Raw genomic sequence first — 13,320 nt, forward strand, 5'->3', positions numbered from 1 at the left:
ATCAAAACAACAGCGTGGCATAGCACTGCTGAAAAAGAAGAAAGATTTCTACATCTGCAGCATTATACAGACCTTCACTGGGGTGCAACCACCCTACATAAGCTTTCTCACAGTATTGCCATACAGAAACTGCAAGGAAGGGCAAGCAGGTATTCTCCTCTGAGGCACCAAGAAACAACCAAAGTTATTAAAAGGCTGATAGTCAGCACTTGACTTTTCCTGCACCCAGAATCAGCAGAAAAACTTCATAAAATTTTTCCATTTGCAAATGGGAAAAGATACAGCCTTTAAATTCTGAAAATGGTGCAAATCACCCAGCAGCCTAATAGCCGTAATTAAACTTTTGAAAATGAATATACTATTTTTAACAGTATTAGACCTTGCCACTGTTTTTGTATGTTTATTATAGAAATGCACCTGGAATCCGCCAGCATAACTTTGAAGACCTGGACTAAGGGACACTGTTAAGGCAGCAATGACACAAAACATTTTAGTGCCTTCACTGCCTTAGCATTTGAATGAGGTACAAGAGAGATGACCCATGAAGTTGTCCCATGCTGTAGACAATATCCCTACATTTATGGGAGTGTTTGGGAATGACAGAATTTCTTATTTGGTGTTTTGTGGCAAAGACAAACTTGGTCACAGCTGTTTGAAAGTGCTGGCGAAGCCCCACAAGCCTGTGAGGATAATTTTTGTTCAGCCTTGCCGTCGCAAAACCATGGTCTTTCATAAGCTAAACAAGGAGTTAAAGATGCAGTAAGGAACCTGAAGGAATGAGTGAAGATTTGCTGCACAGGATTTTGGCTGTTACACACCTGTGATCCCACCGCTCCAGCGGAGCTGCAGAAGTGTAACCAAGAGTGGAATTTCAGACCCTCTCGCCCAAGATAAAACACTCAATTACGGCTACCCTGGCTGCCAGATTTCTCTACTTGAAAGCTGAAGTTCTCCCAAATAAATCTCTCTGGCCTGAAAAATGAGAATCTGGTATCAGACTGAGCTGGGAAATTACTATCTGAAGAATGGATGTAAGTAAAGATAACACAGCAGCAAAGCTTCACATTTACTTTTACTGCTACATTTTTGCAATAGCCAAACGCTGAGAACTTAATACACAATATGAATAGGGACTTCTGGCACTATGCTGTGAGAACAGCTACAATTACCTTCTCATGACACAAAGTCAGAATTCATGGCAGCCAAGTTAGATGTCATGATTCCTCATGTCAATATGGTATCACAAAAAAAAAAAAAGGAGGAAAAATGTATAACACGTAAAAGATCTCTAATTGCTGTATTTGATTACTAGAAGATTTACAACCACTTAAGATTTCTCCCCTCTCTGAAGTGAAATCCAAGGAGAGATGCAGAGGATATGGGAAATTCTCTGATGATCTTTTTCCCTAGAAATTGCTCCTTGCTAGGGGTTAGGTAGCAAAGGAGGCAGAGAGAATGCCCTGCACTAAGGAGAACTGTGGGAACATTAAATCTCTTCCTTATTTTAGGGGTTGGGTTTTTTTTCCCCTTAGACTGCTTTTGTTCTGTGAAAATTACATTTTACTTTTTGGGAGCATGACCGTAGAGGAGAGCGGTTGCAGCGGCTGCTGAGCAGAAGGACCGCGGGCACCGAACTGCGGCGAGAACTGCAGGAGGACCCAGTGATGGCAGGAGGCACCCGCTCACAGCAGGGCAGGAATCGTGGGAATTCACACCCAAAAAGGTGACGACTTATGGCCGCAGTGGTATGTCCTACAGGAGGCACCAGGATGGGGCTGGAAGTACAGCTCATTCAGGAACTGCTGTGGCAACCATGCCTCCAAAACCAGTGCGGATGACATGATGCATTTGTTCCTCGGGGGTTTGTCCCTGGGGAGTACAGACAACTCTATCTCTGTCCAAGCCTTCACCTAGAGTTCATCTCAGCTGCTTCTGCAGCGCTCCAAGATACATGAAATAAAGCTGGAAAAATTACACAGGCTTTCCACAGTGTTCAAGTTCATTAGATTTGTTTGCTTAACTTAAATTACATCCTTTAACCCTTTAGCCATGCACACAGCTCCCTGCCATCAATGGCATGATTGTTAGTGTGTACATTGTTCACTTCTCTACACTAATTTATATATAAAGAAAAGAAGTTAAAGGGGTGACTATTCTGAAAAAAACATGATTAAAAATATATGTCCTTCTTCACTCACATCCTTACATCACAGGAAGTGAAGCTAATTCCAAATCATCCAAACTAGCCAGTAATCAGGTTTCAGAAATATCTTGTAGAAGCTCAGTTTACCTTTGTGCCCGTAACAGAAGACTCCTGAAGACAGAGAAACTTTCATCATGTATAAATGACTAACAATTACATCAAAACAAATGGAGGGCTTCAAAGCAGGGTGGGAAAACGGGGGGAAATTCCATCTGATTAAGATAGGACATAATTATTGTCTACAGGAAATAAACGCTATATTTTTAACAGGTGACCAGTCAGATAGATTCAGTACAGGGTTATGATTGTGTAGTGATTTCTCATCGAGTTGCAGCATATCTCCCCAGAGAGATGACAGATCTTAGTATTTTCTTGTAACTATTTTTCTACGTAGGCTCTTAATTGGGAAATGGAAACATGAGAGCTCCTAGAGCAGGCTGCATTTCATTGATTATTACCATTCATATTTCATCTTTTACAATTAATTTAAAGATTCGTAAGTACCTCATACTGGTATGTTACTACACCCAGTTAATACTGTTTTTGGAAACAACATTTCATTAATACCAGAATCTCCCAACTTTCAGCCTTAGCAATTCTCTGCTCATTCCGATTTATGATCGCTGCATTCCGTAAGCCAATACACACTGCTGCTATTGAAACCAACCTGTGCTGTTTAAATATTAAATAGCTATAAAATCTGGATTGTTGTAAACAATAAATATTTATATACAAGTGGAAAACACAGTATTATGATTAATAGATATAAACTGAACTTGCAAATGGATATGAATGTATTTCAAGAAACGACAAAAATCATAGGTAAAAGTTCTTAAGGGAGATCGGGACAAGATTCAATAAAACCAAAATATTTCTGGTAATAGATTACTTCTTGATAACATTTTCCACCTCGTTCTGTAAAGGGGACGAAAATCAGCCAACTAATGACCACCATATGTGGATAAGTGTGTCAGGTTTGATGGAAAAAACATTCTCATGCAATATGGAGCCTAAAGGCACTAATGTAACATAAAGCAACCACAGAGTAGATACTAGATTTCTACTGCATTCATTCAGCAATAAAACAGAAATATTCAATAATATTTGTATCAATTTACAGGACAAGGGATTCCAGAGCCCTCTTGATCATGGTTGGGTGTGTTTTCCCCCGGCCAACCTGACTGCGATCACAACCTGAACTGTCCTTCCAAAGAATAGTGTGTTTCACTCAAGCGTAGTTAATTCTGAAACCTAAAAATGGCAAGGCTATAAGCAGTGCTCACTCCTTAACTTCTGATCACTTTAATATCCTGGCAGCAGGACAGTTAATTTTTAACTCAACAACTATGCACTGAAAATACAGTTACACATCAAATCTTTTTTTGTGTATGAATAATATGGTGCCTCTCCCCTAAATATGTACCATGTCTGTTCTGACTACAGTGTTAATTATTAAATATGTTCATCAATTATTAATATAAAGATTATTCTCCTTCATTTTTTAAAGTATATTTAGCCTTTTTTTCTGAAGATTTCTAGCAAGAGACCCTCAAAATGTGATGTAGGAATGCATGTCATTCCAAAACCTAAGACATGGATGAATTAACTATTTATATGCGTATATTTGTTTAATGAAACTTGCTACTTCCAACCATTCCTTTTTACAGTATAATAGTACATAAACATGTTAAATGAAATCAACTGGTCATAAAATCTATTTTGTGATGCCCAACGCTGCATGTATTTTGCATTAGCTGTATGTAATGGATAATGGACTTTATAATGTATTTCACTGTGGAAGTCATTCATGAGAAGCCTGGCAGGAAAATCACTCCTCAACGAAGACCAAATATCCCAAACATCTCACAGCTCTATTCAGGGTTTCACCGGTCAGGCAAAAAGTTTGTCTGCATCTCCTCAGGAAGGTCCTGCAGCCCTAAGCCCCACGCTGATCTCAGGGAGCATCTCTCGTCCTCCTTGCTGGGGAAAGCCCAGCTCACTGCTGCTCCCATGTCCCTGCTCACTGACTCCTGGCTCCTTCCACCATCACATTTTTAACTACAGCCAAAAGCCATGGAAAGTGAAGGAAAACCCTTCCACCTAGAGGGCTGGATCCAGCCCTGTAGGCATACACATCATCCAGATTTTTTTTTTTACATGGAGACTTAAGTAATTTATGATTTCAATCTTTTATAACTTCAGCGGTGAGAGGCAGTGTTAGGAACAGGCCCCTCTGCTTCACCCCTTGCTTGTGGGGGTCACAGAAGACATTGCTGAGCCGTCAGCATAAATTACAGCCAGCAGCACATCAGTGCAGAACGCTTACCTGCGTGTGCAATTTCAAATACATAAATAATCCCACTGACTTCACTGAAGCACCAGAAAACATTCAGCTAATATTCTTCCATAACTCCTCAGGAGTATTTGAGAAGCAGCACTTTGATCTTTATTAGCTGTCAAGTCCATGATGAGGCAAAGTACGTTCCTCAGCAGGCTGCTGGAGACAGGCCTGGAAGCAGCTACATCCTTCTAGAGTTTATCTGGACATACACAAACTGGAGCTGACTTTCAGTACTTCCCATAAATGTGTATTATTGCAGTTTCTTGAGACCATGAACCATCCTCATGCTCTGCGCTTGTTGACAACCAAGCGTTGACAACCTCCTACTGAGGCTGCGCATCCCCGCTACACTCTGGTAAAAGGGGACTGCTACGGGGCCAGGAAAGCGCTAACGTGCAAAACCACGAACCAGGGGATGTGTCCCACCTTTTTCCTTCCAGATAAAAAAAATATGTTTGCATGAAGCGTTTTGAGAAGAAATTCACACAATGCGAGTTGCTTCAGCAGCTGTTGGCCCCCTGCACGGCCTGGAGCAATGCACGGTTCCTACCACCATGTGTGCACTAAGATACGGGATCTACCCTGTGACACGGGACCTACCCCAAGCGATGTGTGACACTCACAAGCCTCTCCTGACCAGAAGGCAGCGCCAGGAGTTTTTCTCCCTTTGACTAAGAATGTCAGCAATTTCAGTCTGACACAGAGCTGGCCTGGCTTATGGTCTAACATATAAATCATGGGTCAAAGATAAGATAAACACATACCAGTGTAGTCCTCGTAGCATTCACAAGTGTAGCCCCCTTCTCGGCTCCGGCAGAGCCCGTTGCTCCCGCAGGGGTTGGAGTAGCAGAGGTCAATCTCCGTCTCACAGTAGTCGCCCGTGAAGCCCGGCGGGCACCGGCACCGCAGCCCGTTGATGGGGTGGATGGGGCGGAACAGGACGGTGTTGGAGCTGATGAACGGGGCCGAGCTGTCAAACTTCAGGACAGAGACGCACTTCATGTAGTTCTCACAGGGCTCACGCAAGCAGATGTTGTCATCGAAGGGCAGCACCCTCTGCGTGGAAATCATGGTCAGCAGGGTCCTGTTGAGGTAGATCTGCTCCTGCAGGTCCTCGGAGGGGAAGAACTTGTTTCGAATGCCACCGGGGAGCAAAGCGGAAAAGGTCACATTCAGAATATTGGAGCTGACGTCTGTGTCATTTTGGATGTTGAAAACGAAGATGCCATCCTTGGCGGTAGAGAGCACTGTCGCCACCCCTTCCACAAAGAGGGACAGGAGGGGAGAAAGGAACCTCTCCTGGGACATGTTCTCCAGCCGCACCGTGATACTGTTGGTGAGCATGTCGTCCGTGATGATGGTGACGCGCAGGGTGCAGACTGCTGTGACGCTGTGGACACCATCTGAAGGGAAGAAAGATAACAGCGACATCAGAGAGCAGGCTTCAACCTATGGACAAGGAGGCTCCTGCAGTCTCCTGGAAATAAAACTGACCTGCGAGGCATTTCAGGGCACCGAGATCGGAGAGGGAAATGTATACACCTTCTGCAGTGATTACCAATGACTCAGGAAAACAAACCAAAATCTCTTAAGGATTGCAACTCAGAGCCCAAAACACCTGGAGAACATCCCAGGCAAACAATTGGCAAGGGCTAGTGAGCAAACGGACAGCCTAAAAGCCCCAGGATGGCCAAGGGGAAGCCAAGGGGAAGGGGCCTCTCATGATAGTGACTGAATGGATCTTCATACAAGTCACTGCTAGTCTACAACCGGTGCTGGGAAGCTGTCGCATTTCACAGCACAACACCAAAACTATCTTCTCCAGGCGTGGTCTCAGGCTTAAGGAGCCAGAACTACATACAGACAGAGAATTGTGACCAGAGCTTTAGAAAAAAGTCATCTAAGGAAACAAGTCTTCACATTTGAACAACTGAACTTCTTCACTCCTCACACCTAACTTCTTCAAAATACTTTACGAAAATTAGAAAAAAAAATTGAATAAAATATGTCTGTAGCAAAAAGCAGACATTTAAAAACTCTTCCATTTTACCCTCCCTTTAAAGCATTTTTGATATTGCTGTGGATGTTCAGCAATAAAACCCGTAAATATAGCACTAACACCTGACACTGGACTGAGAGATGCCATTGTAAAATCTCAGTACACCCTGAGGCTCACAGTAGTGCTGTGAATGTACAAACTCTAGAGCATTCTATCATTATGAAACATAATTATGACACAGTGAGTGCTATAATTAATCCAAATTCAATGTAAGCATGGAATGGGAAGTTGCGTCATCACTGAAACCAAACCACTTAGTTTAATTCTGTCTCCTTGCTAACATTAAGGACGCATTAAGAAAATACAGATCACATTACAGAAAACATGGTTAGTATTACAGCAGCATCTAGAAATCCTAGGAGAGATCAAGACTGGCTTCTGATAGGAATTTTCCTTCTCAAAGATCTCATAGTGTAAATAAATAACCAGAAATAGGGGTGAGTTCATCTCGTGAGAGAGACGAACTGGTTTGAGTGGCCAATATCAGGGCCACAGTGGTGTTAAGAACTGAATCCAGTTCCCCTAGGTCCCAGCTCAGTGCCATAGTCTTGGGCCAAAGTATCCCAGAAACAATCATTTCACAAGTGACCTGCTATTACATTTATTTCAGTTAAACCATAAGGTACGTGCGGAAATGGATTTTGAATCACATCAATGTAAAATTGCAACAGAAACTGCAATTGAATCAATCTAAACCCAGCTTGAGATAAAAATTCTAATAGCACGGATTGCTAAAGGTCATTTTCCTAAGGTTTACTATCTCAAAGTGGAAGTTTATGACCCATTATGGTCTCTTATAAAAGGTGTTTCAAGAACAGAAAAATCAGAATGGCTCCTTTCCTATTCACTGTCACCACTGCACCTCAAGCGCTGTTTTGTTTTAAAAAGAAATGTATTGTCAGAAGATTTTTCCTCCAATAATAAAGTAGCAATGTAGTAAATTACAGCAGCATAATCAATCAAATGGCTTGACTCCCTCCTCCTGATCAGGTTATCTGTAAAAGCTCAGCTGTTGACTTTTTTCCACACTGAAGCCGCTTTTAGGCGAATAGAAAAATCTTTTCTCCTGTGTGCTACTTTACTCCTGCCTAGCTAAAACCAAACAGTCAGAAGAGGTCATTATTCAGTGTGATCTGTTTGATGTGCCCCTCACAGAAGCTCACGCGCCAGCTTTCACTTTCTCCCAAGTCTGCAGAAATCTTTACCTCCTCTTCCTCAGACTCATTCTAGAAACGTGCAGTTTCAGCCTCTACCAAGATCCAAAGCAACCTTTAAAAATGATGGGTAGCCAAAATCCCCATTGCAACCTCCTCCTCTTCCTCCTCCTGCGCAGTCTGTGGATTTCTGGCCGACAGACAATACAGGATGCACTGATTTTCATAAATGATATCCTCAGACTAGTTCACCCACTTCTGTCAACTGCACGGCTCATTCCCCTGAAAGGCCAGAAGCAGAAGAAACTGTTCACTTTTTTTTTTCCCCTAAAGTAATTGACGTTTGCCTGCCTGTCCCATAGGGTGCCTGAACTATTTTGCTATTTGTTGCACAATACGCTACAGAAGTTCTCTCATACCAGCGAGAATGCTGGACAATGGGTCCTTTTCTTAAGAAAACACTATGATCTATAGCCCATGGTATGTATAGTAAGAAGACAAAATACGATCCACTGTCTGACAACGCACTAGAGTCTACAAACTGTCATAATCAATATCAACTGTCACAATATGCAAGAGCTTCCCAGCATTCACAACAGCTATTCTGACACAGTTAATAAATCACTGGAAAAAGCCCGGTGTCAGACACCACACAGCCTCCTTGTTCCGCAGGCAGCACAAAAGAAAACCGGGCACAGACGTATAGCTGCAAAATGAAGTCGTGTTTTAAAAGCCAGTTCGGCTTTGTGCAGTCCTGTTGCAGAGCATTAAAATTAAAAGAGAGTAAAAAGGAGCTGAGCATGTGTACTACAGGCAACAAAAGAGCGGCACGGCTATACAGCCTCTGGACAAGCGCCTTTTTCATATCACCAGCGAGTCTGAGAGCAGCATCACGGGATCTGATCATCTATTAATGCAGAAATTCGTAGAAAGCTGAAACAAGCTGTGGTTTTATGGGACCAAATTAGTCGCTATTCTACTTTCAACAAACAACATCCGCTTTGAGGGCTGGAACAAGTGCAATAAAGAAAGTGGAAATTTTGTCCTCATCTTTATTGGAAATGGAATTAAGCCCTAAATATGTGATAATATATGTGTTTTGAGATTCACAGGCGAAATACTCCATGGAAGTTTCAGATGTTTACTGCCAGAAATGTGAGAAAAATAATATTAGGAAGTACTATTTTATGGAGCAGTAATACTTTATACTTACCTTTCACTGTCTGACATGCCTAGTATATGCAGTATAACCCATCTGTTATTCTGCTAAAAAGGCTCTTTCAAGGATTTTTCAAAGCTCTTATGATACAGCTATAAAAAGTCCTGTCATGTTTTGGCAGATGCAAGATGGCTTCAGTCAGGGGTGTGAAACACCCTTCAAGTGATGCTACACAGGAGGAACTCTGGCTACACTTTACTCTTTGGAGGAGACCTTCGCACAGACGAATACGTACACATATGCAAGGCTTAGCTGTCACCGGTGCTCACAGTCGTCATCTGCTTGGCTTCAGCAAACCGGCTGATGCAGGAGTCTTCCTGAAGGAGCTCTAAAAGCACGAGCCGTGCTGGCAGATGGGACGCATAGGCATCCTGCTAAGAGTGGCTTGAGCAGACAGCCTGGATCTTAGCAGCCCAAGCCCCTGCCACCGGATAGCCTGAGAAAAGGGAAATGCAGGACGGACCAAGGAGGAAGATAGGATTTGCTCCGTCCTTTTGCAGGGCTGGCTCCTAAAACACTTGTACCATCAATGGCTTTTGTCACTCTGTCCTCAAGTTTCTCTTTCATAAAGTGGGGATAATGGCACATGTACATTGTGGAGTAGTGGGTGCAGAGGCTGAAATGCTGAGATACTGGGGTGATAAAGGCAACATAAATATCCTAAACAAATCATAAAACGTTCTTTCAAAAGCTGTTGCAGCCAGGTTTATAAAAAACAAGGTGGAAAGATTAAAATAAAAGACTCTTAGCATCTCACAACTCAGTAAATGGACAAAGAGGATTCTGGACGGCCGGGTGGCTGCACAGGAGAAGACGTGTTCATTACAAACGCAGTCCCTGCACACTGAATTTATATCCTGGCAATATTATTTTATTTATGCTTTCTACAAAAGAAATCTCCAGAAGGTGGAAATCAAAGCAGACTGTTGTCTTTTGTGTCATTGTCATTGCTGAATAGGCTCCTTAAAACAGAACTACTCATCTTCATCCTCCATCAAACTAATGAAAAGATTTAATAGCAATCACATACCTTGACGCATTACAAAGAAAAAAGAAGACAGCAAGGCTGACAAAAGCTTGAACCTCTCTAAAATACACTAATAACTAAGAATTGATTAAATAGTCATTGCTTCATGACTACCCTTACTTTACGACAAACCCAATCAAATCCGAGACTTTAATCTCAGCTTTCTATCCTCTGGCAGTCCATAAATCAAAGAATTTTATTATCTAGAAATGTAAACACAGCAAAGCTTAACTGAAGTACACATTTGGCAATGACAGGACCTGGCCAGAAAGGATCTTTTTGTTTTTTTTTTTAAGTTGGCAGAAATAAAATAATTAACACTTTTTTGGTTTATTACATACAGAGGTCCCACATACAGAGGTCTTAGGACTGCATAGCAAAGCTAAATATTTTATATAAATACTTTCTTTCACAGAGCTTTCTTTCACAGATAGCCCAACTCACATCTATTCTAATTCTGCGTTATAATGCATCTGGAAGTAACAGATGTCAGAGGTTACGACAGCCATGCAAACTCCTTGGCTAGCAAAATGTAGAAAAAGGACACTCCATAGGTTCAAATAACCTCTTGCTCTTCCCAGCTCATAAGAAGCATGGGTAGCATACATTGCTTGGTAATATGCCTTTGAATGATCAAACCTCCATACCCCATTGCTTCCAGCCATGTCTTTACATATGGGAGTTAATACACACCTAGTCCAGTACTAAGCCTTGATTTAATGATGAGGATGCCATACTTTTAGCACCCTCTCCATCGCATGGGCGACAGTAGCACGTAAGTAGCATCAGCTCATAGCAATGGAGACCACAGGCAATACTTGGCTGCCTGAGCAGAGCTGGAACCGAAACCACAGTTCCCGCTGAGCAAACAGCAGTAAAAAATCAGAAACGTCCATAAAAGTGAGAGGCATAGTCCCACATTAAGCTTCAGTTTGCCTCAGAAAGTCTGCAAGTCTTGCAGGGCCGAGTCCCTTCCTTGCATTGTGCTTCCACCACCACGGAAATAGATATAAAATGCAGAAAATATCAGTGTATTAATATCGTCCCTTCCAAACCACTGCTGTAGGCACTACAAAGCTTCACTTCTATGACTAGAAATGAGAAGTCTACAAGCATCCATGAGAAAAATCTTTAAAATATTTTCTACATTATGGAAAAGTTCAGGGGCTTATAACACAGAGAAAATATCCTGAAAGAAAGTAAACTGCACAGAAAATGGCAGGTGGGAACCTAAGTAAGATGCTTTGCCAAAACAGCAGAAAACATTACCAGAAAGGAAAATGAAAATAGGCATAATTGTGAATTTACGGAGACTCTACCCCAGAGTCTTCCCAGTTAGCGAGCAGCCTCACTGGAGAAGTGTTTCAGGACAGAAACTGTGTACATGACCCCAGTTTGAGCGCCTTCAGGGCACCTTGGCAAAGGATGGGGAGGCTGGTGTTGGCCTTAGGTCTCTGAAAGGCCAGAGCGATGGGCAGCAGCAAACGTCCACCGTGCATCCCTAAGGAGTTCCTGTTTTTTGATAGGAACAAATGAAAGTACAAGTTTCTCTTTTGCTAGTGAAAAGTGATACTAAATGGTGCAATAACAGAAAAGTAATGTCCTTGAGATGTACACCTCCTTTTGGAAAAACATAAACGAATTTTGAATCATGTCCTATCATTTCTTAGACAGGCACTAATGGATTCTGTCAAAGTCTCCCTTTCGTTGGGACTGGAAAAGCTGCTGATGAGCAGTTCCTTCTTTATATCAAGTCGGACGAAATGACACAGAAATTATTCCCTTTGGCCACATGAAGCTTATGTCATTGCTTTTGTCCCTTCGTTTCAGACTGCCAGTCTCAGTTTTGTGCATTTAAGAGCACTGACTGCCAACACAAGCTGTGGGCTTTGGAAAGGATATATAAAAATAATTATCTATTATTCACACAGTGCCAAAGGTTCACGCTGGAATCAGTGCTCTGAAGAACGTCGAAGCCCAGGTCTGCTCCAAACCCTATTATGTCAACAGGAAGATTCCCATTGACTTCAGCGGGCTTTGCTCCCGGCCAAAATTGGGCTTAGAGCCTAATTCCGTGAGTCCTTGCCAGTGCACTCGTGCAGAGCTTCATTCCTGACGCAGCAGCCCCAAACAAGAGCAACAGTCTGCCCAGGAAAAGGCTCAGGGTTGAAATCAAGATGGCAAGAGCAGAAAGCAAAAGACGAGGTATGAGCAGGGCAAGCATGCAGACAGTAGAAGCATGCAGTATTGACTGCACAGCACGAGTTGTAAAGGTTGTAAGGGTTTTCGTAAAATCAGGTGTCTGAATCCGTACCTCAACATCTCTAAATTTCCAGGAAGGATGAACAGCTGCAGACCCCCTTCTGCAGATGCTCAGTTTTGAAAACACTGGCCAGTGGTGCCCAGCATCCCTTGAAAAAAAGAGGGTTCGGAAGGGCCTCAGGAAGGGGGAAGAGAAAGATGTCTTACGTGGTGTTATGGGGGGATTTGAGATCACAGGGCAAGGTAAAACAGAAGGCAGCTGAGCCGCACGGAGTATGCAAGCACACCGGCAATGGGGGCTCAGTCCTGACTGAGCTACACGGGAGGGGAGTGTCCTGGGGAAAACATGCCTTTGGGGGGAAAAGAAGGTATCTGGGATCAACTAGTCCAAGGCTGGAAGATTGCCACAGGACAGGCAATGGTCCACGCTGGCACAGAGCGAGTGCCTATGTATGACTGCACCAGCAACCAGTTCTCCCTAAACCAGCGTTAACCACACTGCCTCCGGCACCGTCCTGCTGCCACCGCGGCAGCTCAGAGCACCCGAGGGGTCTGCCCCTGCCCACCCAGGACACGGGGTACGTACCTGGGTTGTGGCTATGCCACAGGGCTATGCCCTGCCACCGCACTGCCCCATGACAGCGTTAGCCACACCCGCACCTGTGAAATGATGTCGGGTCAGTGCAAGCAAAGGGTCCCGACAAGTCTGTCCAGACACTCCAGGCAAAGCCACCTCTAATGCTCACAGGCTGCAGACACACTCTCAAAAACACTTCAGGTTGAACTTCCATGTACTTCTTTTTACAAGACGAGTCATCTCTTCATCCTGGCTGAGATGGATATCTGGGACACCTGGGAAGGTGGGCAGTGGGACTTGGGGCTTGCGACTCACGGCAGCTCTCGCTCCACAGTCCCCTTGGCAGCAGCCGTAACAGTACCAGCTAAATCAGACAGCCAAAAAAAAAACAAGCTGTGGGAGGAAAAACTGTGCATAAAGCAACTGTGAATTCCCGAGGTGTATAAGAGAAAAAAACAGACTAATTTTGGCATCAGTA

At 43.2% G+C, this 13,320-nt stretch overlaps 1 protein-coding gene across 1 annotated transcript in view; it reads right to left on the reverse strand.

The window, feature by feature from the left end:
• Positions 1 to 13,320, reverse strand: part of CELSR1 (cadherin EGF LAG seven-pass G-type receptor 1) — a 171,719-nt gene that overhangs the window by 95,402 nt on the left and 62,997 nt on the right. The window contains exon 2 of the mRNA XM_075145964.1: positions 5,309 to 5,947. Coding sequence (XP_075002065.1) covers positions 5,309 to 5,947 — 639 coding nt within the window. The remainder of the gene's footprint in view (positions 1 to 5,308; positions 5,948 to 13,320) is intronic.

This window comes from Calonectris borealis, chromosome 1 (assembly GCF_964195595.1).
Source record: "Calonectris borealis chromosome 1, bCalBor7.hap1.2, whole genome shotgun sequence".
In the NCBI taxonomy this organism is placed as follows: domain Eukaryota; kingdom Metazoa; phylum Chordata; class Aves; order Procellariiformes; family Procellariidae; genus Calonectris; species Calonectris borealis.